Source organism: Astatotilapia calliptera, chromosome 18, assembly GCF_964374335.1.
Source record: "Astatotilapia calliptera chromosome 18, fAstCal68.1, whole genome shotgun sequence".
NCBI lineage: Eukaryota > Metazoa > Chordata > Actinopteri > Cichliformes > Cichlidae > Astatotilapia > Astatotilapia calliptera.
In genome coordinates this window covers 27,530,372-27,558,270 of record NC_137439.1, presented here as the reverse complement: position 1 = coordinate 27,558,270, position 27,899 = coordinate 27,530,372, and the positions used below count along the sequence as shown (strand labels likewise).

Here is a 27,899-nt window from a genome sequence, read left to right as displayed (position 1 = left end):
TTAGCCCAGGATTAAAATATGAAATTCAGTCTTCCATGTTGTTTGTTCTAAAATGACACATTACATACAGCTATGTTATATTTTTATTAATTTGTTTTTCTTACTAACTTCATATATAAATCTCAAATCCAGCTGGGCAGATGACTACAGCTTCTCCGTGCTTTTGTTGGTGAGGAGAAGCTCCACTCTGTGGGCACCCACTGGACCCGTGCCTCCTGAATCTTCTCGAGGTCTGACCTCAGCTCTCTGAACGCAGAGGCGATATCTCCATTAACAATCACCTTGTCAAACAGGTGACCGTACTGGCGCTCCATGTTTTCAGCTAAGTCAATCATGTCCTCAAAATCCGCCTCCTGTGAAAGGAAAATAGCGTCACCAGTATCCATCAGGCAACAAAGATTCTATCCCTAGATGGAGTGGTGTACAGTGTTGTGCAAAATGACTGCTCATTTCTTTATATTTTGTCAGGAGAATGGGAGATAGGTGCAGTAATGTACTGAAATGTGTAAACATAAATGGAAGTACTGGCAAAATCAGTTTGTGCAGTTGAAAGTCAATATTTGATATGACCACCTTTATTCTTCAACACAGCCTAAACTCCCTTAGGCAGCTTTCTTGTCATTTCTCTCAGTAGTCTTCAGAAATAGTTCTCCAGGCTTCTTGAAGGACATTCAAAGCTCTTCTTTGGATGTTGGCTACCTTTTGTTGCCTTCTCTATCAAGATGCTCCCACACTGCTTCAATAAATTTGAGGTCCAGCCTCTGGGAAAGCCATTGTATGTTTTTCTATCCAGGTGTGACTTTACTGCATTGGCAGTGTGTTTGGGATCACTGTGGTGCTGAGAAATGAAGCTGTTGCTAAACAGATGCTTTCCAAAAGTTACTGCATCATACAAATCTGACGGTTCTGTGCTCATAATTCCGTCAATTTTGACAAAATCTTCAGTACTAGTGGCTAAACCCACAAACCATGACAGAGCCTGCACTGTGTTTTACAGCTGTAGCTCAACTTACCTCTCTCCTGACCTCCTCTGTCTAATATTGATGACGATTTTAACCAAAAACTTCACACTGAGATGTCTGATGAGGTTTCAGTAAACAGTATATGGATCAACTCAAAGGCCTTTTCTGGCTTTCAGATACAGATCAACAGTTGTATATATTTTTTTAGGCTTGTCACTTCTTCTTTTGTTCTCCACTTGTCCAGTCTTTTGCAGACATACAAAAATTATGCCGGGATATGACAAGTTGTCGGCTAAGGCACAAGAAGCCTTTTCACGCAAGTTGAAAACACAGCCCTTTGAGACGAGCCTCAACTCTGAATGGACAGTACCAAAAACTTACTGCAACACAGCTGCGTCACCTTGTGGGTTTGATAAAGGCAACCTGGGCACATGTGGCCAAACAATGAATCTAAACTCAGATGGGCATTTTTAAAGTTACTTAGCATGTTTTGATTCCGCTGTGCCCCATCAACTTCAGATGCTTCAGTTTTAAACTCCTAGGACCTGCGTCCAGATTTGTGGACATCACATTTTGGGTTGTCTAGAACAAAATACTAAATTTTGCTCTACAACGGCCTGATATCCACTTACGAGGACATTATACTGCTACTGTCCTATTGAAATTTAAAGCGAATGTCCTCTTATGTGGATCTCATTTTTCTCAGAAACAAAAATCAGGTAAAAAAATAAATAAATCATGTAATTCTTTGTTTTTACATTCATCAGATCCCAGTCAGCCCAAATAGCAAAGAGAGATTAAAAATGCATGCCGTGAAGAATTCAGGTCTTAGGAGGTTAAAGTGAGCAGGTACTCAACAGAACAATATAAAATGCACAGACTCTTCATCTACATCAATTTGGTGAATAATTTAAGTTTGTTTCCCTATTTAATGTGATTCCTTGCTATCGCCTATTTATTGTTACAGGTTTTTGTTTGTGTTTTCTTTTAGTTTTTCCCCCATTTAAATCATGATCAATATCACACATAAGCTGAAACTTTTATCTCTGACACAAATACGCTTCCTTAGATGTTATCTTATTGGAGAAGGAGCCAATCAGAAAGCAGTTTTGTAACTTCCCATGTCTTCTAAATGCAAACCACAGGGCCAGTGTAAACTAAGGTGTGTGTTAGTTAGGGGTGTGTGCCACAATGTTTGTCCTCATACTGTCATGTCGTTACATGGAACAGGAACCTTAGTTCACCATGCAATTGCTGGACTGTGTGTGTTTTTTCTTACTGAAAAGATCCTGACTTGGTTAATATCCTCTTCATCGCAGACAAATTTAGCTCTCCGTCTGGTGAGGCGTAGCTCCTCTATGCGCGGTGGCTTGACAAACACCACGTATGGTTTAAATTCAGACGTGTACACACGCTTTATTTTCTGTTGGAACAAAAGAGGATTAGATTAGTTGAAGACAGAAGGCAAGTATCTGTAATAAAATATGTTGTCTAAACAATACACATGTGTTTTCTGAAGACTGGGCCACAGCTTCGGATTCTGTTTGGCAGAAAAAAACACAAAATCATAACTTTATCCAACTCCCATGATGTAAAGCTACTACTGTTACTTCAACTGTGGCAAAGTAATTACTTGTGAGAGCTTAGAAACTGTTGTTTTTTTCCTAGAAGAACCATTGTCTCGTGTGTCTCACCATCTCATGTGGAGCCGAGTAGAAATCTTACTTTAACTGTTCACTTATTTCCCATTTAACCAAGCAGAAACGTTGCTATCCGATATAAAACCGGATTAAAATGAGCAGTGTGACACAGCGTATAATTAAAAGGTTTGTCCAAAGGTCCAAAGGCTTTTACAAACCATCAAGGTCAAGGTCAAGTTTATTGGTATAGGACATTTAAAACAACCACGGTTGACCAAAGTGCTTCACAGGCTTTCAATAACAACAAACAAAATAATTACAAGATGTCTAGATTTAGCTCGACATGAAGGCCAGAGAGTAGAAATGAGTCCTGAGGAATGACTTGAATGTAGCAACTGTTTGGTCAGTTCTAATATGAAATAATAAGGCATTCCAGAGACTCAGGGACACAATTTGAGAGCTCTGTGTCCACTATTTTTAAAGGCTAAATCTCGGACTATTGAGGATAATCTGAGTAGAAGACCTCAGTGCTCTGACAGGAGTATGAGCATGAATAAGATCAGACAAAGACAGTGGTGCCAGCCCAATTAGAAACTTAAAAATGATCAATAAAATGTTACAATTAAACCTAAAGTTGACAGAACTCAAATGGAGTGAAGCTAAAATTGGAGTAATATGTTCATGTTTTTGTGTTCCATTTCTTTCCTACATACAAAGAATAACAATAATACAGTCAATACAATACAATAATAAGAGCATGTATGACTCTGAGTCATAAGAAAGGCAAGGCTGCACTTTGGCCAATAATCTCCGCTGGTAAAAGAAGCAGTTTTATCACAGAAATAATCTGTTTATCCAAGTTAAAAGAGCTGTCAACACCCAAGTTTTTAACCGATTGATAAATGAACGACCCATAAGCCCCTTTTCCATTAGTACCTACTCGGATTGACTCGGCACGGTTCGCCAGGGTTTTCAGGGCTTTCCAATAAGTCATAGTACCAGGTACTAAAATAGTACCTGCTTGGCCGCAGTTAAAAGCAATCCAAGCAGGTACTAAAATGTGACGTCGTCAGACTGCCATGCTACCGATTGACTGGTCACTGGCATCACTTGATGAGTCACAAGAGTGTCTCATTCACAAAGATCAAAACTGCCATTTTTGAAACCAGGAAACGAGGGAAATGGCTACAAAAAACAACGCCCCGGCTCCCGAGTCCGACGAGAAGCAACAGAATACCAGGTATATTGTTGGCTCGACGTCCACTTTGGTTTAGCCTTCCGCATCGCATACTAATTACGTCACGGGATGCTCTGCAGTGTTGCTTTGACGACAACCATGGACATTAGATAGTACTGGATTGTAATGGAAAACCAGTCGATGCAAGTCAGGTCAATCCGAGCAGTGAGAGTAGTGAGAGAGCCAACACAGAGGAAACACAGTCCTACAGCTGCTCACCACAACCAAACATAACAATCTCTGTTTTCATTTCTGTTCATTAAAATTAAGAAAATTAATGTTTAACCAATTCTTTAAGGCAGTCGAACTAAACTTAATGAATTGGGGTCATTAGATTTCACAGGGGAAAAAAAATCAAGATGTTATCAGCAAAACAATGAAAGGATCGGTTAAATTTCTCAAAAAATAATAATAATTTTTAGCTCACTGACATGTGTAACCCAATAGGATTAGGGACAGGATAAAGTGTCAGTCTCTAAGGTTGACAGAAAGAACTGTAGAAAGAAATGACAAAAACTGCACTGCCTCAAATTCCCAAACATTTCCAAATGTTAACCTCAGAGTAAAAACATGTTAGCACTCTGGTTCAAAAACAGTTTTGGCCTGATCGCTAATTTCCCCCTTTATGATAACTTTTTGTGGGATTATTATTTATTTATTTGTACCCCTTAGATGGCTCAAAGTTCATTTTTAAGTGGGGAATGATTATTTTTAAAAGAGGGGCAGTAAAAGCCTGCTTGGTGACCTTGTTTGGTTTTAGTGCCTATATGACCAAAGAATAATAAAGTTGTACTAGCAGTTTGCCCAAGTTATCCGTGTTTAGCAAATATCTGTTCTTGTGCAGTGTACCCATGCTGTCACTTTGCCCACTAAACTTGGTGGTGTTAACTGAAAACTTCCCTGCACCCCACCCTCGGTATAATTACATGTTCAAAATGTTCTGGCTCCCAGAAAACAAGCTGTGAATGTCAGGCTTCAAAGTGGGACTTCAAAGATCTACAGATGATGTCCTGTTGGATAATGCTCATCTCTTATATACAGTCTATGATTTTATCCCATTTTTCCCTCCACAAATTTGGACTGCCCTCATATCCTAAAGCTAACTTGGGGAAAAGTCCACACAGGAATGTTCTTCTTCTGATAGAAGCAGAGTACTCAGTCCTTATTTGTTGCTTTAAACTGCAGGGTTTAAAAAGTGAGGAGGCTCATGCTATTGCTCCACAGATCATGCAAAAAAGCAAGTACAGTGTGATCCCTCACTGGCTTCCCAGCATAACTAAAATAAAAAACTAAACCCTTGTGGTGACACATGGGACTTGGAAACTTTACTTTTATTAGTTCAACGTGAAAAGGCCACAGGACAAAAACCGAACTGTAAATTTCCATTTCTGAAAAAGGTGCTGGCTCACAATGAATGATTATTTAGTATGAAGAATCAGCGTGAACTGTTTATTAGGGACACATGACTTTTTGGATGGCACAATGCTTACACTGGGGTGAACATCCAGGAGGCAGACCTTGCCCTCTGCCATCACTCTGTGCACAGAGTCTAGACTCGTTCCATAGTAGTGACCTCTGTAACTCCCATACTCAATAAGCCTGGAGGCAGAAAGCATCAGGGACAGGAACAGACATGAAAACAATTAAAACGGCAGAGTAGACAGAGTGAGTGGACAAAATGCAAGCGAGATTATTTTAATACCATGGGAACACATGCTAATGGAGTACCTGTGACTCAGAATGAGCTCTTCAAACATGTGGACTGACACAAAATGATAATCCACACCTTCGCTTTCCTGCCTTTTCTTCTCCCGTGTGGTGTCTGTAAGAGAAGAGCACGGCAGGCGGGAGATGAAACGCATTTTAGCGTGCAGGAGATGACAGTCGAGGAACTCGAAAGCGTCTGTCTTACGGGGTACGGTGACGCCATAGCGGTCGGGGTCGGAGATCAGCAGCCTCCTCTTCAGTTCATTAACGCCAACGCCGCTGGGCCCTCGAGACAATTTTCAAAACACAGTGTTCTCCATGTGGGTATTCATTCCAAGTATCACTAATGTGTACTAATGTTTTCCTCAACACAAGCCCAACATCAAATGACGCATCTGTCTTTACCATCAGAGAGGGAGCGACAGTCAGACAGAGCTCTGATTTCAGTCAGATTTTCAGCGTCTGTCTGCGCCCCCCCCCATCGAACGTTTAACGCTCCTATACCCTCTGGAAAATACATAGGATTGCACTTAAATGTGACATCTGCAAAGCCACGCAGTATCAATGTCATTATAGTGTAGGATGCACAGGATGAAGCGCACACACAGACACACTCGCGCTGTAGCATCTGGGATTTTCTTCTAGAGCAGGTTTCGGCAGCCCCAGATTGCATCAGACTCTAATGGAGCTCTGTCTGAAAGTGGGATTCCTGACATACCTGCCTTTTCCATCACTGGGTTGCATGAGCTTGATGCATTACAAAATATCAGGTTTATGGACTCTCCGCTCTTACACTTCTAATGCGTTTCACAGCTGCCGCACAGAACCGGAGAGGAGCATCATCGGGCTTTGTGGACGCTTTCCTTTTCAAGAGTTACACGATCTGTGGGCGCTTTAAGTGGCTGGCAGTCACTTTCACCAACTTCCCTGGGGCATAGGGGTCTATTGTTTCATTCAAAGTGCATATGCAGTGCAAACTGAAAGGATATATTTCAAACCTGGTCAAACATCATCCAGCTGGTCCTGGTTTAGTGATCCAAGGTTTTGGTTTTCCCGTCTATAACTTTCATTGCCAATAAGCTATATATTCTTAATGATGACCTCCGGTCAATGAAGAACCCTCACAGCAGACAGTAAAACGTAATCCCGAGTCGGGGTTAGCTCCAACTCAATTAAAGAGGTCTAAATCTAAATCCAAGCCGTCTTAACTGTTCCAAGTTGATGATGGAGCACTTGGCTGACATTATGAGGGATCGTCTCCACCATCCATCTCTTTCTCTCCATTCTTTTATTTATTTTTTTATCTATTCTCTATCTGGTATTGTTTTGCACCTCTTCAGCTCTTTGTGTTTCTCGCTTCTCTTTTCTTTATCGCTTTTTCCGTCTCTTCGCTTCTCGTCTGCCCTCCGTTCTCCTCAGTCACAGGCGACCTACAGTTGTATCGTAATATGACATTAAAAAGACCTTCAGCGGGGCTCAATCTAAAATTCCCTGGGGAGAGATAGAGCTCAGAAATACATAGAGCAGGCCTGCCGGGCTGGCAGAGAAGCAAATCTGAGGTGGGCCGCTAGGTAACTTAAGAGAGCACGGTATATTCTGACTTTGGGTTTTCTGACAGTGTTTACGTGTTTCTGAAGGGAAAGGACTGTTTTTGCGCTCATGAGTGGGAACATAAATCTTCATTAACGCATTGGTTTTTCTTTTGATCAACAACATTTTCAATAATACCGTGCTTTACGTAAATGGGACTCTGGCATTTCTGAAATTTTTGCAAGGGCTAAAAAAAGGGAAGCTACAGGATGATATAAAACAGAATATAACTGACTAATACACCTTAAACTGCACGGAAATATTTATGCTGTTATCTCCATCATCTCACTGGCACATTATTTAACTCTCTCTCTTATTTTTTTTTACAAGTTTATGGCATTTTTTGATAAAATTACTCTCCACACAGCGTGGGTGTGTTCAGGGTGGATATTGCACACACAGAGATAAGTCTTGTACACCCAGGGGAATCAGCTGGACATTAATGTGCCAGTGAAAACTACAAAAAACAAAACAAAACTATGACAGCATTTTTTTTAAAAACTCATTGTTTTTCATCATCATTAAAAAATGCAATGCTTTTTCCTTTTTCTTTAAAGTAGCAAAAACTCCCTGTTGACTTTAATCATTTACTAAACATCATCTTAGAAAAAAAAAATCAGCAATCAGCCCAGAGGCTGTTTTGTCCAAGACAGGAATGTCAGTGAATCATATAAATCATAATCATATAGCCACTGCTCCCTAATCCTTTCTTTTCTATTCCACTAAGAAAAGCATAATTTTCCTGCCTAGTTCATCATACAAGTGCTCGTCATAAAAATTACATTTGACAGAGATTTTAGTTTTTAATGAGGTATTGGACTTGGATAGCTCTACAAAATCTGAATGAAATATTTTTTTGAGTTTTGACTCTCCTAACCCACCTAAGTGTGTCCAAATTCAGGGGCTCCATCCCTCAAAGGACACAAAGGAAGGTTGAGAAGGCCGGAAGTGAGTGGCTGATAAATTAGACCAGGGGTAGGCAACTCCAGGCCTCAAGGGCCGGTGTCCTGCAGGTTTTAGATATCACCCTGGGTCAACACACCTGAATCAAATGATTAGTTCAGTACCAGGCCTCTGGAGAATTTCAAGACATGTTGAGGAGGTAATTTAGCCATTTGAATCAGCTCCTTTTTGGGTCAAGGACACATCTAAAACCTGCAGGACCTTGAGGCCTGGAGTTGCTCACCCCTGAATTGGACAAAATGTAACTTTCTAAGATTCTTTGTTAATTTAATATTTGGAACAGTTGGATATTTAAATGCAATAAAACCCAATGCTGACTTTAAAAGTTTATCCCTGGACTGCTTTGCTTGGACCATCTGCCATTTTTCTTTTCCAAAAAATGTTTTACAACCACCAATGCACAATAAATCTTGGGATAGAGTGGGTTGAAAAGGATTCGCCTGATGCATCTTTCAAATCCCAGGGAAAGGAGGACACATTTGTAGGCCTCGGCTGGAGGAGCCTTCGAATTTGGACAGCCTTCGTTGCCTTGCTTTGACGTAAGAAGCCATCAATTGTGGCCTTCAAAGGATGGAGCCTCATATCGCTCCCCTAAAACGTCTTAAAAATACCCCCCCATACACTTTTTTGTTTTTTTGATCATACATACCAACCAGGATGACCACTCGATGTCTGTCCTTTGGCTCCCTGTGGTAGGGGATCACCTCTATGTAGGTAGGTGGACAAATTGAGCTGTGTACCCCGGCGCTCCATCTCCTGAACCGAGCAGCTTCTTTGGCCCAGCTGCTCTTTCTACCGAGTCGGAAACTCCTTCTTAACCCAGCTGGCAAAGAGACACAGGGACTCTTCAGTAAGGTGTATAACTGGAAAGGTAGCTGTAGATATATGGCGGTCCTAAAAACCTGGGTTAGTTCATTTGAGGCAGGGCTACAAAGCCTCTGGTGTGTACAGTTATGTATATGTGCAAGCAAACCAACACGGCAACATTTGGAGCAATATTTCTCATCACGTTGAAAACATTAACTCTCAGTTTGGCTCCGTTATTAGTGTTAGCCACGTATTCTTGAGGGAAAGATCTGTGTTTAGGGCTTTTTTGGTGGAAGTGAATCATAACACTAAAGCTGTGCTTTATAAAATTAAAGAAGTAGCATAAAGGTTTTTATGGCTAAGTCTGTTGATCATACTGTTTCATCATCTGTGTGTTTCCTTTCATACACATCATTGAATCCATTGAATCCAAAATCTTCTAAAACATTTCTGTCGCTCCCTCTTTTTTTTTTGCTTAAAGACGACAACATTACTAGTTATTTCTCAAGTCTGAAGAATTTTTATGTTGAGCACATTTTCACACATTAATAGTCAGCAGAGTTGCGTAAGCCTTGATTTAATCTAGGCTTAATTGACCTGCATCTGGATTTTGCTCTTGTTTTGGTAAAAAAGGCAAAGACCAGAACTCTTGTTTTATACAGTGGAAAGGGAAAAGCATTGAGAATTATTAAGGACAAGAGAAAACAATTCAAGAAACCATCTGGTGTCAACTGCTCTCCTGAGCAGCACACGTCTTATTTAAGAGACAATAATTCAGTCTGTCACGCGTCACTGCTGTCCTGTCTGAAATCCAGCCTCTGCCATGCGACTGTGGTCGGGCCGGGCTTGGCAGACTTGCTTTCTTTCATGATGTTAACTAAGTGATGGTGCCAAGCCCTCTCTGACGTCAACCATAATTTCACTTTGTAAGCATGTCTATCCATTTCCTCTCCAGGCTTCATTCTGAGAAACATACCAATATGATTTCAAGCTTTTGTTTACACTGGATTTAAAATGATGAGCTCTCTCAAATATGCGGGTTATACAAACTGTATAAAAAATAATTTTACAAAGCAAAAAAACAAATCTTATTTCCTAAAATCAAATGCGCTCTGCACAAAGCCATCTTGTATTTGTCAGTCTTAAATCATTCTGGCAGGCAAATTATCATCGGTGACTGAAAATGCTCCCAGCCCCACATTTGTTGAGATACTAAAACATATTTCAGATTTACTGATCAGTGTGATGTGACGGGAAAGGAGTGATAAGGCCGAGTAACAGGCCAGCGTACAACATGCTGTGAGCTGGGCCTGAGCTCTTCATGTCAATGTGGTCAGTGTAAAAGAGTTGTGTCTGTAGCATCACAGCCCTCCAACAATACAGTGAGATCATTAGGTGGCACTGAATGATTCAGTGTTAGCAATTAAGGAAACTGAATGACAGGACTGGTAGATTCCTGGTTTGGGACTTCTCCACTGAGGAACCATTTGTTTGTTTGTGACTCAAGAATAAAACATGGACTTAGCTTCCAGGTCAGAAAAACAAAGTCAATGCTGAAGTGCCTTAGATCTCCAACCACAGATGTTGCCATCTGGTGGCGATAGCTGTGGTTGGATGTATTGGAAAACAGCTTTCTGTGTCAGTTACTCATTATGTGTCATGTTGAATATTAAATTAAGTCTGTTTTGTAAATTTTGGTCATTTGGTCATACCATATTTCATAATAAAAGATTATGAAAGCTGGTAACAACTTTCAATTCAGTTCAGTTCAATTCAATTTGACTTTTATAGCACCAAATCAAACAGTTAACTCAAGGCGCTTGTGACTGACAAGTAATAGACACACAAACTATGGTTAAAAATAGCTTTTTCCACATATTTGTCATTTAACAAGAGAAAATATGACAAATGAAAAGCATCTCCATATATTTCAGAGCTTTTACTTCAGAGCAGAGATTACTGCTGCTGTTCGTACTATTTAAAAAGGCAGAGATTGGGCCTTTATCTGAGCCATGGTCTGAGTAACCCCTGCCTTTCTATTCTAAATGGTAAATGGACTGGTTCTTATAGAGCACTCTTCTACTCTACAGTGGCTTGCAGAAGTATTCGGCCCCTTTGAACTTTTCCACATTTTGTCACATTACAGCCACAAACATGAATTAATTTTATTGGAATTCCACGTGAAAGACCAACACAAAGTGGTGTACACGTGAGAAGTGGAACGAAAATCATACACGATTCCAAACATTTTTTACTAGAGACTGAAATCCTTGCCCATTCTTCTTTACAAAACAGCTCCAGCTCAGTCAGATTAGATGGACAGCGCTTGTGAACAGCAGTTTTCAGATCTTGCCACAGATTCTCGATTGGATTTAGATCTGGGCCCTATTTCAGGAAGCCGGTTTAGAAAACTCAGAGTTAAAAATGATACACGGGGTTGAGTAACCCCAAAGTGTCCAACTCGGAATATTCGGTTTCAGAAAGGCTGATAACAATTAGTTCAATCAACGCGGAGTTGCTTTAACCCCAAGTTAAGCGCGCGCACGAGGATACATAAAGCCCTGATTAGTGGAGCACAGATTAAGCGAGTCACCATGGAGACGGAGGGAAAGAAGGCGCGGTCAATGTATCTTACAGCGCTTGAGGCCGAAATTCTGATGGCAGCATATGCAGATAACATGCAAATTTTGCGGGAAAAAAGTAACACAGCCTCAGCTGCAAAAGAAAGGGAGCATGCATGGCAAAACATAGCCGACAGAGTCAATGCGTGAGTGTTAATTTAAACATTGATCTAGGGATTTCCCACCCATTTAACACATTATTTTATTATATTTTATTTTATTTTTTATTTCATACATTTTATTTTGTGACATGATGTGAGCGCAGGTGCAACCCAACAGGCCCCAAACGTTCCTGGCAGCAAGTAAAAATGAAATATAAAAATATAGTCCAAACAGGTAAGGTGTAATTGTATTATGAGCCATAGTGCTTGGTCTGTTTGTCCGATGTAAATCAATTGCAGTTAGAGGCTACATTAATTTCCCCTCTGTAAGCACTTATTGAAATTATCTGAGCACATTACAAGTACATATTTGCTTACTCTGTGTGCTCAAATGTGGCCCGTTATGGCCACTAGAAAAAAAGTGGAGGCCCGAAAAACAGGTGGGGGTCCTCCACCACCACCACTCACAGAGGCTGAGTAGTTGGCTTCCACATTTGTGATAATGTTGGCAGCATCACATATGATCTTCACAGTGCAGAGAACACAAATTAGCATCCATTACTATAATGAAATAATTTGTTAGTTTGAAATGCTACAGGGAACTATGTACCTGTACATTGATGCTGTGGAAAGACTTCCTGTTCACATAGTCTCCTTCATTTACTGAAGGAGCAATGATTGGAATGTGAGTGCCATCTATACAGCCAATCACGCCTGGGAACCGTGAGAATAAATGTAAAATTTAAGTAGTAGTTCAAATATCACCACATCATGTATTAAGTTTTGTTCATCCTGCTACCTGCAATTTTGTGGAATCCCTCTTTGATAAATCTTGTGGGTCTATGACCGGGGAACACCACAAACGAGTACAGGAGACGTTTCAGTGCAACTGTAACATTCCTGACTGCCCGACAGACGGTAGCCTTGGAAACGTGCTCAGCGTCACCAATATTATACAGAAAGCTCCCGTTTGCAAAAAACCGAAGTGCAATACAAATAATATGTACAGAACTGAGAGGATGTCCGCGATGTGTCACATGAGCAATATTAGGCCTGAGGATGTTATTCAAATCAATTATAGATTGTGCTGAAAAACGGTAACGTTCACACAGGAAATCATCAGGAAATGATAAAATGTCCAAACGCGCTCTAATCACTCTCTCCCGGCGGAGAGCTCTGCGGAGAATTTGGGCTTCAACATCTACTGGCTCTTCAAGGAAGGAACACGCCATGTCTGACACTTCCTACAGTCAGGTTTCTGACAAAGAGGCGGAGAAGGTCAGGGTTAGTTGAAGTAAACCTGCTAGGGGGCAGGTTAGCTTCACGGAGTGTGTCGTCTGGGGAGAACATGCACAGTAAACACCACACAGACTGGATTTGAACCCCCGGACCTTCTTGCTGTGAGTCATCAGTGCTAACCGTGATGCCACTTTATAATAGTTGTTTCAAAATAAGCTTTACTCACTGCCTTTGTGACAGAATCGGTTCAAGAAAATGTGCCATGGATCATTATTTTGCCATGACATACACACACGCAGTCAGACTTGAGTTAAATGGATACACAGTACTCTACTAACACCCTTTACAAAGCTCTTTAGTAAGTTGTATGACTACATATTTCAAAGTTGCAACACAGTACTGTTGTAATAGAATCTCTCTGCAGTCAGACAGACCCACCTGCCTACCTACCAAAATACCTCAGCTGCTTCTCTGATTGATGCATGCAGGATCTTGATGCATGCAGCACTAAGGATGTACATGCAAAATAAAGAGTCTGAAGCTCTGTCCTCAGGTGGAATCTGGCCTCAGATAAGATGAAATGCACATTATTAACTGTACACGACTCTTTGAATTGATATTGTGCAATATCTGTAATTACCTTTCCTTTTACAGACGAAAGGAGCCTTTTTACAATCAGCCACAAGTGCACTTCCCCATATGAACATCCTGCACTGCTCACATGCACACATGCAAATACACACAAGACATTATTTCCAATCCATGAGATCAAGACAAATGGGATAAACTGTGCAGCTGAAACCACATTTGCTGTTATATTCCTTTCCTCTAAATCTACAAACCACAGAACTACATCACCAAATGAACTGGTTTGTACGGCAAAATACAACTAGGGTCTCCTTTTTTGGTTTTTATTACAGAGTTTAAATATGTGTGTTTTTGTGATCGTTCAGGTTGAAATGCCCCTGAGTTATATTTTGGAGTAGCAGTCTGGCCCCTTTTCCATTAGTGGGATTTGAGTGGGACAAGTCAAACATCTTACCAACATGGATCCCTGTTATAGCTCTATAGTCTGCATCCTCCGTGACTGGAAAAACTGGAAGAGAGAGGAGAAAGGAAATCACAGATAAAAAAGGAGAACCATTAACAACCATTAACAAAGCTTTAATCTTCGAAATTAAAAGGTAAAGCACGCTCAAGTCGGCCAGTTTGGTTTTAGACGTTACATCTTAGGTACAAACAGAAAACCCCAAACCAAAACCCAAAACATACTCATTACATCATGACAATTATTCTGAAGGTAAGGTTTCGAAAGCATATGGTAACTGACAGTACCTTCCCCCTCCTCTATGAAGCATGTGGACAAAACAATCGAAGTTAGTACAAGAGGAGTGGCCGGGGTCACCCTGACCATTAACCATGACCTTCAATAGCTTAATAGAAAACGTTTTATACTTTTCGCGTGTGGTGAGTTTATGGGCCAAAGGGGTGCATCACCTGGTGGCTTGACTCTTTGAGGCTGGAACAGAGCTTTGGGTCGCTGTAGAGCGACTCTTCTGTAGTAAGCCAAAAAAAAGAAAGGCAGAATGAAAGCAGGATAGGTGTGTCCATTCAGAATTTTAAAGTCAAGTGACTTAAAAGCAGGAAAAAGACCTTTCATGCAGCTCCTTCGAGGGGATGAGCCCAGCTCCACCGTTGCTGTCCTCGAGGTGACAGGCCTGCCACCAGGTGTCATCCTCCATGCTAACAATCTGGAGGACGTCACCCCTTTTAAAGGTGAGTGCAGCGTCCTTGCATGGAATGCTAGGATCTTGATTGGGATCATAGTCAAACAGAGCTCGCACAAACAGCTGAGGAAAGAAAACTATGGCATTATACAGCCTTCAAGCAGACAAACTGGTGAAAGGAAAACACACAATGCCTTTTTTCATTTATTTATTCACATTTCTGTTTTTCCACAGCAGCTTCACGAACTTCTGTATTCTGGCAATGGACTGCGCTGGTGTTTCTTCGCATATGTCGGTGTCAGTTTTGAGAAATGACCACAATCACTGAAAATAATTTGTCTTAATCCATTGCAAATGCTCTCTAGCTGCTCTAACAGTTTCCAGCTTGGACATACACTCTGTGTGGTGAAGATGGCCTACAATTAGTTCTAGCTAAGATTGTTGAACTTGAATTTTTCCACATAAGATAGGGATTCATTGTTGATGTTAAATTGAGTCAGTACAGTTTAAACGTTTAAATGATAAAAAGCTGTAAGTTGTAATGACGTTAGCATCTTATCCTTGATGGTCTGATCTGTGCTTACTTCTTGAGAACCCTGCAGCAGCAGTGACAGCATTGTGGCAGAAACACAAAATATAACCCAACACACGAGATATCGCTGATTTCATACATTTTTTACTGAAACCAGGTGGACAGTTTTCTCCATGCAGCCGCATCGCATGCTAATGTCCATGCACAACGCACACTAGCATGAGTGTTATGGTTAATGTTCTTTGTACCTTTTGCTTAGTTGTTGACATTTCTTCCCTGGAGTATGCAGGAATAATTTTGAACCTGACTTCATCCTTAGAGCGAGCCTGCACAAACACAGTGGCATGAAAGCAACAGTTTGAGGTACCTCTTTCATATTTTTACACAAAACAGTCGAAACAAGGGGAACAAATTGCCTGGATCTGTGAAAATCTTAAACAATAAATTGATTAAAACATTAAATAAATATGCATTTTTAAACCTTAATTATTGGCATACTTCTTTATTTTTTAGGCTTGCACAATCACCACAGTACTTTTGTATTATTTTAGCTAGCTACATCGTCCTGTTTCTAGCTGTTAAGCTAAGCTAGCTATTGCTCAAAGTAGCAACAGATAAACATTTTGTTGTGGTTTGTTTTTTTACTGACAAATAAATCTCACTTTAAATTGAAAGTAGGAAAAAATGAATTTGAAGATAGAGCCACCGATGAAGACTGTAAACAGTCTGAGAGAAATCAAAATATTAGCAGCATGATTGATGTGATAGCATTTGATGTTTTCTCAGTTTTTCCTCGTGTTTTTACCTTAAGTAAGATTTATAGAGTTCTGGCTACTCAGATGTTTTTCATTACATGTTACAATATACTTCTAGCCTTGATCCTACAAAATTTTACCTCAAAGAAAAGTTAAAAAAATGTGGTTAGCTTGTGATATTGCTCTTTACTCTAACCTAGATTTATTGCTCTTGTATTGAAGTTGGTGTCACAAGTAGGCCTTAACACTTTGCACATGACTGGGTAGCAATTTATTGCAAATAGCCTGTGTTGTTTATGTTTTTGGAATAAAATTTTCAAAATATTTACATCACCATCGCTTGTATTTTCATTAGACTGAATATTTGAGTTTGGTTGGACCCCATAAGATTATCTGCTTTTTAGTGGGCTGTTGAACTGGCCGGAATGGCAGGATGATGGCACATGATGTTTTAGCTAACTGTCAGCCGAGTTCTCTTTATTTGATAGCGCAGGTGTTAACACATTTGGCTAACAGAGCAAAGAGTTCCAGTTCACAAACCCAGCCTTGTGTTAGGCAAGTAACACGCTACTGTAATCTGTTCAAAACCAAAAAATGTGGTCAACCTTACAGAAATATTGTAATTAGGTAAACAATAATTTTTTTACAGAAGTGAAAGTTTAAGTAACGTGGAAAGGTTTATTGGTTTTGGTGGCTTAATGAGAAAAAACATGTGAGACTAACCAGCAGGGGAAGGATTTCCTTTGGCTTCCTGTGCTCTAGTGGGACTCCATTCACCTCTTTCAGCTCATCGCCTTCATGGATGAGGCCTTCAAAGCATTGGAGATTAATATGGAAACCTGTACCTCATGCTTTTCTTTAAAACATGGAAATGTACAATCACAGCGTTTCTGCAACCTAATGTAAGCGAGGATGAAAGGAAGCATATTTGCAATCAAGAGTCTATCAGCTTACCGCTTTTGTCAGCTGCGCCTCCTCTCATGATCCTCGCCACAACAATAGCCCCGGTGGATGTATCCCTCTTAACTGTTGCTCCCTTAAGGACAGTGATTAGTGAATGAATGGACAAGCATACGAGCAGATGCAGAGAGGCAAAGAGGTCAAACGATGGCGAGTGAAAGTAACATGTTGAATTTATTAGGGCCTAGACAAGCTTCTTATTTAAAGTCCCCTGATTCCAAGGAAGGTTATTTGTATCAAGACAGGCCCATTTAGGCGGCTGCCTTCATGTAACACACAAAGCGCTGGAAAAGGTTATTCAAATCAGCATTATTTTCAACAGATGTTATTGATGTGGAGCAAATCGCAATGGAAAGAGCATCTTATGTAGCTGACTACAATCAGCTCATGCTCGGGTGTAACCCTGTTGTCTGGAAAACATGTTGGATTGATCAAAGAGGCTATGTCAGAAAAAGGTCAGTCCCCTTCCAATCTAATTTTGGGATCAATACAAAAGTATGTTCTCCATTATTGGTCCGAAGAGCCTTTTGGAAGCTCAATCACCAACACAGGAGTACACACACACACACAAAAGCAAAAATGTCCGTCATTAAGTAAATTACATTCATATTTATCCTGAAAACATATTTAAATTAAACCCATCGCTGGGATTTCTGCGCTGTTTGTTTGTCTTTTGCTTAGTGAGATATCTCAGAAAGCTGCCATTAGAATTCACTGACATCTGTTGGAAAGTAAAGCAACAATACGAAATAATAGAAAAGCCTGGTTTTGTGATGTAGATCCAGGATTTTTCAAAAGAAATTTTCACTTTGCATTTGAGGACATTTCTTCTATTTTCTAATAAACTACTGGGCGTACTTGAATGGGGGAAAACCCTGCCATATGAACCCCACTGCTATCAATCACTGACTTTATGGAGATTTTGATCCAGAAGCAACTGAAAAAACTGATTATAATAACAAATTTAGAGGATTTGTGGCATTGGCAGAGGTATGCACGCTTTGTAGTTTTACTGGTTTCCTGCCCCGTTTCACTTGATCCAGGAAATATCAAAAAAAAACAAAACCTGACAATGGCTGAATGTTGAATACGGGGAATCATTCCGATACCATCGAGAAAATAAGCTTTGATTAAAGACCTCGAAACTAGTTGATCTTCATCAGTAACAATCATTCTAAACGAGCAAAACGGCTTTAAAATGCCATTAAGAGGGGTTTTTTTTTGGGTTTTTTTGCTGTTTATACACACAAGTTTTGCACACCATACACATCTGCACAACAATGCTGGAACCGTGCCGCTCGTCTCTGCAGATATATGGCAAAAGAGATGTGGAAGAATTGACTCTGTAAATTTTGAGCTGAGGAAAGCTGCCTTATGTTTCAGCCTAGAGGCAAATGTGATCCTGTCAAAGGCTTTCGTCCCGCTACACCTTGGCATACGCTGCTTTAGCAGTCACGCTGTTCAGCAACACAGCATGAATTCAGTCCCTGGAGAAAATTTCAACCTATTAGATGTGCTCATTGCGCTGGATTGCCCGTGTGTGTCAGTTAATGTGGCTGGACAAATTGCGCATTTTTAGGCACAGTCGCCTCGTTACATGGTAGCTTTGACCTAAATGTTTGCATTTCTCTATGTTTTGCGTGAGGTCTGAGACCAGGCAGGCCGTATTAGAGACAAGCTGGCACGCAGCACAGACAGAAGGAATTCATTTTCTCGGCATGACGTTTTTGTAACCGGCCTCTGGCCTCTGTCACTGGAAATTAGTTGTATCAAATGTGTTTATTTGTTTCGCTGCTAAGAGTTAAATGAAGATTCACATAACCGCCGCATCGTGGCTCTCTCTCTGTCGGTTTCTTTTTTAAAACCTGACCTTTGAGCAGACTGTACTGACCAGAGGCTCTTTGGTTTTGACCAAACTGACAATTTTGACCGAATCCTCCTCGTCCTCCAGTGCGTCATCAGGTATGGGTGGCAGAACAGGCTCAAAGTCTCTCTGAGCTACAGCGTCATGGACATGCAGGAGACTCTGCAAAAGGAATAGAAAAAACAGTCAAGATGGTGTTCAGCTTTGAGTTAATGTCACTTTGCATTCTGGGATCCTGGAAATACACTGGGCTGAGTCCAATCAATCTGACATGCACCGAAAAGAAATACTCCTCTGTAAGTGTCCCAGGCCATACATACTCTGAACATAATGAGGCATGCAGGCTGTCAAGCTGCTGTCAGATTCAGCCTGTGCACAAATGCTGGAGGTGTCATTGGAAAACTTGTCCAGTTTGAATTTAGGTAGGCAGTAGAACTGCTGTCCCCGCTATCCCCAGTGTCCCTAATGTCACCAGCTTACACGTTTAGATCATCTGTTAGGTAAAGCGTAGTCTTAGAAAGGTTGACAGCCAAGCTTCGCCCCGAATACACTTACCTAATCCAGAGGCAGCAGTTTCCTCCTGGAATGTCAGCCTGATTTAGTTTGGAATGTACCACCAGCCTGTGGGCCACCTGAAAGCAGCTCCCCCTCATCACTAACACTGGCTCTGCCTGCAGCCATCTGGCTCAGCTCAAACATCGCGCATCTTATAAAGGATCACTTCCCAGCGAATAGATCTTTGACTTGCTATCAATACCCAGGCAGTTCATTTAAATTCTTTTTGATATGGTTGCTTTGGCAGTGTGAAATCCCCGGTTTTGTTTGCTGAAAAGCAACACACAGCATAAATGTTAATCCCTCTCTCTGCGAGCCTGTGCAAAATGCAGTTCCAAACAAGAAGGTCATTTACTGTAATATGAAAGAATGAGAAGAGGGGGGGAACATGTGCTCATCAACTTAATTTTAATAATCAGCCAATCCATCTGTCAGTTAGTCTACTTGTTATCCGCATATCCATCAACAGTTACTCTGCTCAAAAGCTGCCAATGAGTGAGCAACGTGTCTCTGGCCACTTTCACAGACAGGTTTTAAAAAAACAAACATTCATTTACAGGATATTATACCCAGTGTCTCTTATAAGTATGTGCGAGCCCGTGCACTGTGGCCAAGAACAAACAGGTCATTAGGGCTGTTCAAACAAACCTGTTAGTTGTCGGCTGGCTTCTGCTCCTCATTAGGAAAAGCCACAACTTCTGCAGTTCACTGGAAAACCATATGCGCTGTGTACGTATGCTACGTGTATGTGTATGTGCATCTGAAAAATGACTGTCAGCAGATCCGAAAGAAGGAACTGTGCGTTTGAGGAGTGTGGACCACTATATGAGTGCACACTAATAAACATAACTCGGGAGTAGATTAGCTTCAGTGCTAGTGTGGTTAATAGATGTCAGCACCTCTCAGCTGCAGAATGATGAGGTGTAATCAATTTAAAAATGAACTTTACGGTCAGATTAATTTGCCACTTAGAGTGACTCATATAAGAGTGGATTGTAGGAAACATATAGTGTAAGTCGTTTAATGTATATGTGTGCTTGTAGCATGAACGGAGATTGAGCTGTCAGCTACAATTTTAATGTCAACTATCTTGGAAAAAATTACTGAGAAGTACACAATTACTTTTCATTGTTGCTATTGAATCTTTGGTGCTGGAGAGCTGAGACAGAAGTGAACAAAGCAACAAGTTTTTTTGGCTGCTTTTTCATTTCGTCTCATATCTCATATTTCATCATCATATCTGAAAATCCTTGTGGAAGAAACATGCACCCTTTCACAGTTCAAGTAATGTTTGTGTTTAGCAAAAAGAGTCAGTTCCTTGAATACTTAGATAAGACTGAAGCCTCTTTTCTATCGCTCTTGAAAATAGCAAGAAGCTGTGAATTACTAGCATAAGATAAAAACTGTAAACGGGGAAAAATAAGAAACTATTCTAATGAATATTTGTTCCATTTTTTGTGTCGGTTTTTTCTAATAAAACAAGTTAACTGCATCTCCAATTAGGTCACTCTTTGCCTTCTTGCTAAGCTAAGCTAACTGGCTGTTAAAAGACAGGCATGAGGGCAGTATTGATTTTCTGATCTATCTCTCTGCAGCAAAGTGTAAAGTTATCAGCAGCTAAAGATTTCCATGTTTCATATTGGGTGTGCTGGGTAAATATGAAATCTTGTCTCTTGTTACGACATTTGCAACAATTGCAGCTTTAGAGCTTTAGAGCAAGACAAACCAGGAAGTATTAAAACAGGTCCAGTGGCTGGGCTCCTGATGGCTCACTGCAAATCACAGACGTCCATACCACATGAAATTCTTTACAATGCATCCTAAAAATGGAGCTTTACTTATATAGCACTTTTATACTCAAAGCACTGCATATTAGAACCACATCCACCACTATACACACCTTTCATGCTGTTCGCTAAGTGCCTGGCTAGGAGATGAGGGGACTAACATTAGTATAACCAGGAAAGGAAAAAGCCAAATAGAGTGAGTTGTGAGAAAATAATATTTCATTAAGGACTCGACTCACAGAGTCTGCTGCAGTGCTATTTCAGCCAAACAAAAGGACCACAAGCTAAAATATCCTGAAAAGTAAAGGAGATGTTTAACCAAGTCAAAGGGAAAACACTTCTGCTACAGGCAAACACTTGCTACTTACTGGTTGCTTAAAGACTCATCTTATCTCATCTCATCCTCAGGCAAACCATTCAAAGCTGTCCCACTCACTGACAGAGCAGCTCTTCACCAGCTTATATACTGGCTGACTGCTGAATGTGCACTGGCATAGTGTTACAGGCCTTTAACCAATTCTGAAAAAGTCAGAATGCCATGTAAAACGTAAATAAATGTAAATAAAACAGATTGCAATGATTTTTTTTACAATATAGCGTAGAAAACATAAGAAATGTTTAAACTATCAAAATGACAACACCAGAAGCATGTGGGATCATATATTGATTTCTGTCTGTTTTCCTTTTATTTATTTTATGTTTGTGTACACTTATAAATGGTAAATGGCCTGTATTTGTATAGCGCTTTACTAGTCCCTAAGGACCCCAAAGCGCTTTACACAACCTGTCATCCACACACACATTCACACACTGGTGATGGCAAGCTACATTGTAGCCACAGCCACCCTGTGGGGCACTGACAGAGGCGAGGCTGCCAGACACTGGCGCCACCGGGCCCTCTGACCACCACCAGTAGGCAACGGGTGAAGTGTCTTACCCAAGGACACAACGACCGAGACTGTCCAAGCCGGGGCTCAAACCGGCAACCTTCTGATTACAAGGCGAACTCCCAACTCTTGAGCCACAATCGCCCCCAAGAGTTGGGAGTTACCTTATACTACTACTACCTTCAAGGTCATTTAAAAGTCTACTGATAAATTTCGCTAAAGCGTTTCTATTAAAATAATCATTGCTGAGTAGTCTCCTCCTCTGTGATTTAGAAGAACAGGAAGTGGTGAGTGGGAGGGACAAGAGAGAACGATAACGCGGCAGATTTTTTAAGCTCTTTAATTTTTCTACTGCTAGTTTTACAAGGTGTACACGGTAAAATTGTGCTGGTTAACTTTAAGTTCTTGTACACCTTGTTAAAAGAAGGTCCGAGATGGATGTCATATGTACTAGTGAAATGATTTTGTTTGTTTTTTTGATTGTGACAGGGGCGCACCAAGAGGGGTCAGGGGGGCCACTGGCCACCGCTCAACTTTAATAGCTGGAAATTAACTAGGCATATAATTCTTTTCCCCCCTCTTTTTTTGCCATATTTTTCAAGTAACCTATATTTGCCAACAGCATAACAAAACTGGAAATTCTGTTTTTAGTGTGCCACCCCAATATTTTAAGTGCCTCCCATATGAAATAATTCTGGAGGTGCTCCTGGATTGTGAGAGAAATATAAATGGAATTGTGGACATCAGTACGAAGCGTGGATGCTGTTGACCAGAGTAGATACAATGACATTTTATATACAGGCATTGCATGGGCTCAGAATGCTTCAGAAATCATTGCCTGTAAACACAGCTCACTATGCCATCCATAAATGCAGGTTAAAGCTCTATCGGGTACTTTTGAAAAGGACCGAAGAAAAGAGGAAAACCTTTCTGTGGTCAGACGGTTCAAAATTCTTCTGGACTACAGAGGAGAGGGACCATCTGGCTTGTTATCAGCTCTCAGTTCAAAAGCCTGCATCTCTGGTATGGAATTGGAAGCTTGCACCATGAATGCTGAAAGGTTTTAGAACAACATATACTCTCATCCAAGACAATGCTAGAATATTATCACTATCAGACAGGAATGGGACAGCATTCCCCTCCCAAAAACCCAGCAGCTTGTCTCCTCAGTTCCCAGGTATTTACAGACTGTAGTTAAAAGAAGATGGGGTGTTTCACAGTGGTAAATTTGTCCCTGGGAAACCTTTTTGAGACACATTGCTTCCATCAAAATCAAATTGAGCTAATATTTTTCTTAAAATGGTGCATTATCTCTGCTGTGTTTTCTGTGTTCTGCTGAAAATAAAAAATATGGGATCAACATGTTGATGACACGCTTTACCTCTGTATATATATTATATATATTATTAGCAAAGGTAATATATATAAAAAAAAACACCCAGCACGCCCCTGCGGGCGGTTTATCCTTCAAGCTCGGGTCCTCTACCAGAGGCCTGGGAGCTTGAGGGTCCTGCGCAGTATCTTAGCTGTTCCCAGGACTGCGCTCTTCTGGACAGAGATCTCCGATGTTATTCCCGGGATCTGCTGGAGCCACTCGCCTAGCTTGGGAGTCACCGCACCTAGTGCTCCGATTACCACGGGGACCACCGTTACCTTCACCCTCCACATCCTCTCGAGCTCTTCTCTGAGCCCTTGGTATTTCTCCAGCTTCTCGTGTTCCTTCTTCCTGATATTGCTGTCATTCGGAACCGCTACATATATATATATATATATATATATATATATATATATATATATATATATATATATATATATATATATATATATATATATATATATATATATATATATATATTACCTTTGCTAAAAATGCTATATAACTGGCCCAGGAGAGGGGAAGCTTTAGCTTGACACATGTGAAGTTACAGTAACATGTCACTGTGGAAGGAAATATTTTTACCTGAAAGTGGGGTTTGGAAATGAGGGCAAGCAGCTCTTTGACTTCCTCTCTCCAACCCTGGTATATGAGCTCCTCTGCCAACTGGAACAGGGAAGAAGGGAGAGGTCGGATGTTTATAATTAGAGGTACTCTTTTTATGTTAAGGCTTTTGTGACGTTTTCAGGTAGGGGAACAAGCAAAAACGCATAAAAGGTTCATGAAATTTATATCTGCCGGACACAACGTCAGTGCTGTCGTTATTTCAGACACTTTCCTAAAACCCTGTTTGCCTCACGGGGAGTTTTCTCATCCTGGTGTGAGCCATTTGTCTGTTTCCTGTTTTAGCTTTGCGTCTCGAGTCACTGTCGGAAAAAAAAAGAGAACACTTCTGAATGTTCAAGGCTACACGACAGCTGTGGTGACAGCTAAAACAGAGCAGCCTTGACCGTCGGCAGCAAGTGGAGAGGCGGCGAGTGACTGTGTGCAGTCGCCCGTCTTGTCAGGCATATTACTGTAATGACTTCTACTGCTTCAAGATGTCGAGGCACACTCCAGAGACACAATGCATGAAGGTCATTAGTTTCCACTGTGAGCAAACAGAAGCCTCTCTGAGGGGAAACAGAACCTCGGTTTGGCCCTTGCAGTAGGTCCTGATGATTTAAGCCAGGCAGAGAGTGGCTGTCGTACTGAATCTGAAGCAAGGGGACTGAAGGGAGGGAGCTGAAGTGGGGGAGTGTAGCAGAGAGACAGAATGGAAACATGGCAGATATTACAGTATATGGATATGAAAAAAAGAAGAAATGGAAGGAAAAGAGAACAAGAAAAGGGGTGGAGAGAAGAATATATGGAAGGGAAAAGGGTTAAAAAAAATTCAATTTGGACATTGTCCAGGACAAAGGTGGTGAAATCAGAAATAAAGGTGGGGGTTAATCGAAATATACAAATTAGTCATGGGGATGGATGAAAATGAAAGAAAGACGGGATGGTAACAGGAGTGAGGATGACGCACATCTGTCTGTCACGTCAGCCTAAATCTGAAATTAATTGTTTTCCTGAAACATTAGATGGAATGATTTCCGCGGCTCCCGCTTGGTGCTCAGTCTTCAATGATCTAACTCTTGGCTCATGAGTTAAGAAAAAAAAACTCCTTTAAAACAGCCTTTTCAAACGATGATATCTAAGGTGACAGCGCTTGAGACAACATTTCATAATTCAGCACACATAAGAAGAAATCCTCTTTGTGACAGGAAAGTGAGAGAAGACCATTGGTGAGATAACCTCTGTTCCCTCTTCTGTCAAGCTGTCATCCTCGGCAGTGTGTCTATCTGCAAAAGATGTTTGGAGACGGTCACTTACACTTGAGGCCAGATTCGCCGCGTGCTCCTGGACGGGGACGGGGCTTCGCTTCTCAAAACGCTTCAGTTGCTCGTGAATCTGGCAAGTAAGGAGAGGATCATGCAAGAGCTTTTCTCTGCAGTAAAGGGGAACTTTAACTATTACTAGTTACTTATCAATAACTACTAATACTACTGCTGTGAAAACAACTGGCTACTAATATAGATTTAAAGAAATTTAAAAAATCCCAAAGTACTGTAAATATAAACCTTTAATAAAGCACACCTCTGTAGTGAATCTGTGATATGGTTTTATTGTTTTTGAGACTGGTGGAAAATATAGTACACTGTTGCACTTGCTGTAAAAAAATACAGGACACTGTTCTTTTTACAGTTAAATCCTGTAAATGCTGACGCCTTTAAGGGAAAAAATGATTAAGAGCAACTGCTGAGCTAAGGCCACCATGAGACTCCTGTTGCCCTGAATCACTTCCAGAACAGCCCCCGACCAGATTTTATTTATGTAACAACATTTCATGGAAAGTTTACATGTAATTAAATTAGTTAAACTCAGCATCGAATTTGTGTGTGTGTGTGCGTGTGTGTGTGTGTGTGCATAATTCTTGTCATCTGCAGACTGGAAAATAAGTATTTAATCCTTTTACTTAAGTATAAGTTATAATCATAAGTATCTTAATTGTGCATAATATGTACCTGAAGTACATATTGTGGCACTTTCCAGTGTACATAATATTAACAGCACTCTAATCCAGTGGCATTACTTGTACATAATAAAACATAAACACATAATACTGCTAACAATAGGATCTGAATACCAAATTCACTTTAAATGAAGTGAATTCTGTGACTTGGATGGACAGATTGAGTGATCACAGCTCATTACAGCACAAACGTGCGTTCACCTTGAAGAGCAAGTGAAGCTTCTTCTCCATCAGCATGCTGTGGAGAAACCTGTAGTCCTCCTCTCTGTCGGTATGTGGCTCAGTTCCAGACATCATTGATGATAGCAGCATGCACATGCCTACCGGGTAAGTGGCAGGACATGCATAAGCACACGTACAAACGAACAAACCTGCACCTGCTCTTATCTTCTAGGTTGTGTTTTTGAGGGTCAGAAGGTGAGGTCAGAAGCCAGATGAGAGAGGTCAGAGGTTAAACGAAAGGTGTGATTAAAAGCCTTCTATATGGAAGATTCAGTGTCACTGTGCTCATCACACAGGATATAAGGAAAAGGATATAATGAAACCATACTCTGGTTCATATTCTATATTCTACATACCTCTATGCTCAGTTTGGTTTAGCATCCCTCCTAAGAATAGAAGAAAAAAAAGGACAAAGAAACCATCTCAGCAGACTTAAACTCTCTCTTTTTTCTTGTGTAAAGAGGGAATGTACCACATGTGAAAAGGAAAAAGGAAAGAGTGTATTTGTCTTTAGATGGCCCCGAACAACATACTGAGATATTAGTGCCCCCTATTGCTGATTTTTATTGTAACAGTTCTTATCAAGTATCAACAAAGCCATGTCCATTATTTATATATATTATTTATATATATATTTCAGTTTGGCGTGTTTAAATAATCAATATTTCTTGCAATAATTTCAGGAAAAGATCAAAACAAAGCTCAGTTATTACATTTCAGTTTAGATCTCAAAATAAATATATAAAAATGCATGTTGCTTTCTTTGCTTGTACAACAGTTTTACCCATGATCTATCCACCAGCGTGGGTAGAGGATAATGTCTGCAGGACCTTTGCACGGGTTCAGTTTTAGATTTATATCTAAAAATCTGTTCTTGGGCTGGAAATGTATGTGAAAACCAAAAACAGTAAGGCCTGCACTCTCACAACAGACTAATTTATGTATGAGTTACTCTGTTGTTACTCATGCATGCAAGTATCAGGTACAAAGAGTTTGAAGCTACACAATACTGTAAAACTGATTTAAACATGTGAAATAATATAATAATGAATATTTTGAATGTTCATACACATTAACAACAAATAGTAAAAATCATGAGAAATTTTTTAATGCTCTGTCACTAAAATCAGTTCAAAAATGAAACACCTTGAATAGAATATCTCAACATTGATTATCTAGGATTTAGTTTTAATTCTTTTAATATTCCAAGGCCATGTTACAAAGATTATAAAGGATGTTTCTGTCTTATTTTGTTTTTTTAAATTCCAATAGTGTTTGCGTAGAAAAAAAGTTACTGCTAAGCAAAACAACAGAAGGATGCACTCACCAGAGACTGTCCATCCCATAAGGGCCAGGTCATGCAAGCCATATCATTTAAAATATGTAAAGAGTACAGGCTGTGTTTGAACATCCACTTGTATTGAAAGGTTATGCACTGTTCCACTGACCGCAATGTAAGAAAGACCGTCTCTTATTCCATCAATATGTGTTCGGTTTGACACAAATAAAGCCAGCAGGCAATCGATACGCCAATCACATCATGGAGGTTACACAGCATGGAGTTTAATGTTGACCTATTTCAGTTCAGCTACCCACATATGACTGCAGACACTCAGTCATGCACAATATTAGTACTAGATAACGTCTTACATGATGTAACATATGGATGTTCTGATTTTGAAAATGGTGATGTTGGGGTCTCTGTTACTATAATGGAATACACTGTATAGCTACAGCTGCATTAGATA

The 27,899-nt window shown here is 40.4% G+C and overlaps 1 protein-coding gene across 2 annotated transcripts; it reads right to left on the bottom strand.

Annotated features, from left to right (window-relative positions):
• Window positions 1-65: 65 nt before the first annotated feature.
• Window positions 66-27,896, bottom strand: LOC113010113 (MAGUK p55 subfamily member 7-like). 2 transcript variants are annotated; one of them, XM_026148987.2, is made up of 18 exons: window positions 27,479-27,894; window positions 26,508-26,537; window positions 26,131-26,249; window positions 25,230-25,307; window positions 23,895-23,975; window positions 18,733-18,867; window positions 16,836-16,917; window positions 16,605-16,690; window positions 15,375-15,452; window positions 14,521-14,717; window positions 14,365-14,423; window positions 13,910-13,963; window positions 8,749-8,922; window positions 5,752-5,832; window positions 5,568-5,661; window positions 5,330-5,438; window positions 2,242-2,385; window positions 66-353 (listed from the first exon to the last, which is right to left on the bottom strand). In XM_026148987.2, exons 1-18 carry the CDS (start codon window positions 27,495-27,497, stop codon window positions 123-125), a joined length of 1,851 nt encoding a protein of 616 aa, XP_026004772.1. In that variant the 5' UTR covers window positions 27,498-27,894; the 3' UTR covers window positions 66-122. The 2 variants fall into 2 exon arrangements, with proteins under 2 accessions (XP_026004772.1, XP_080149420.1); XM_080293294.1 differs by lacking the exon at window positions 5,752-5,832 and having other exon boundaries at window positions 27,479-27,896.
• Window positions 27,897-27,899: the final 3 nt, after the last annotated feature.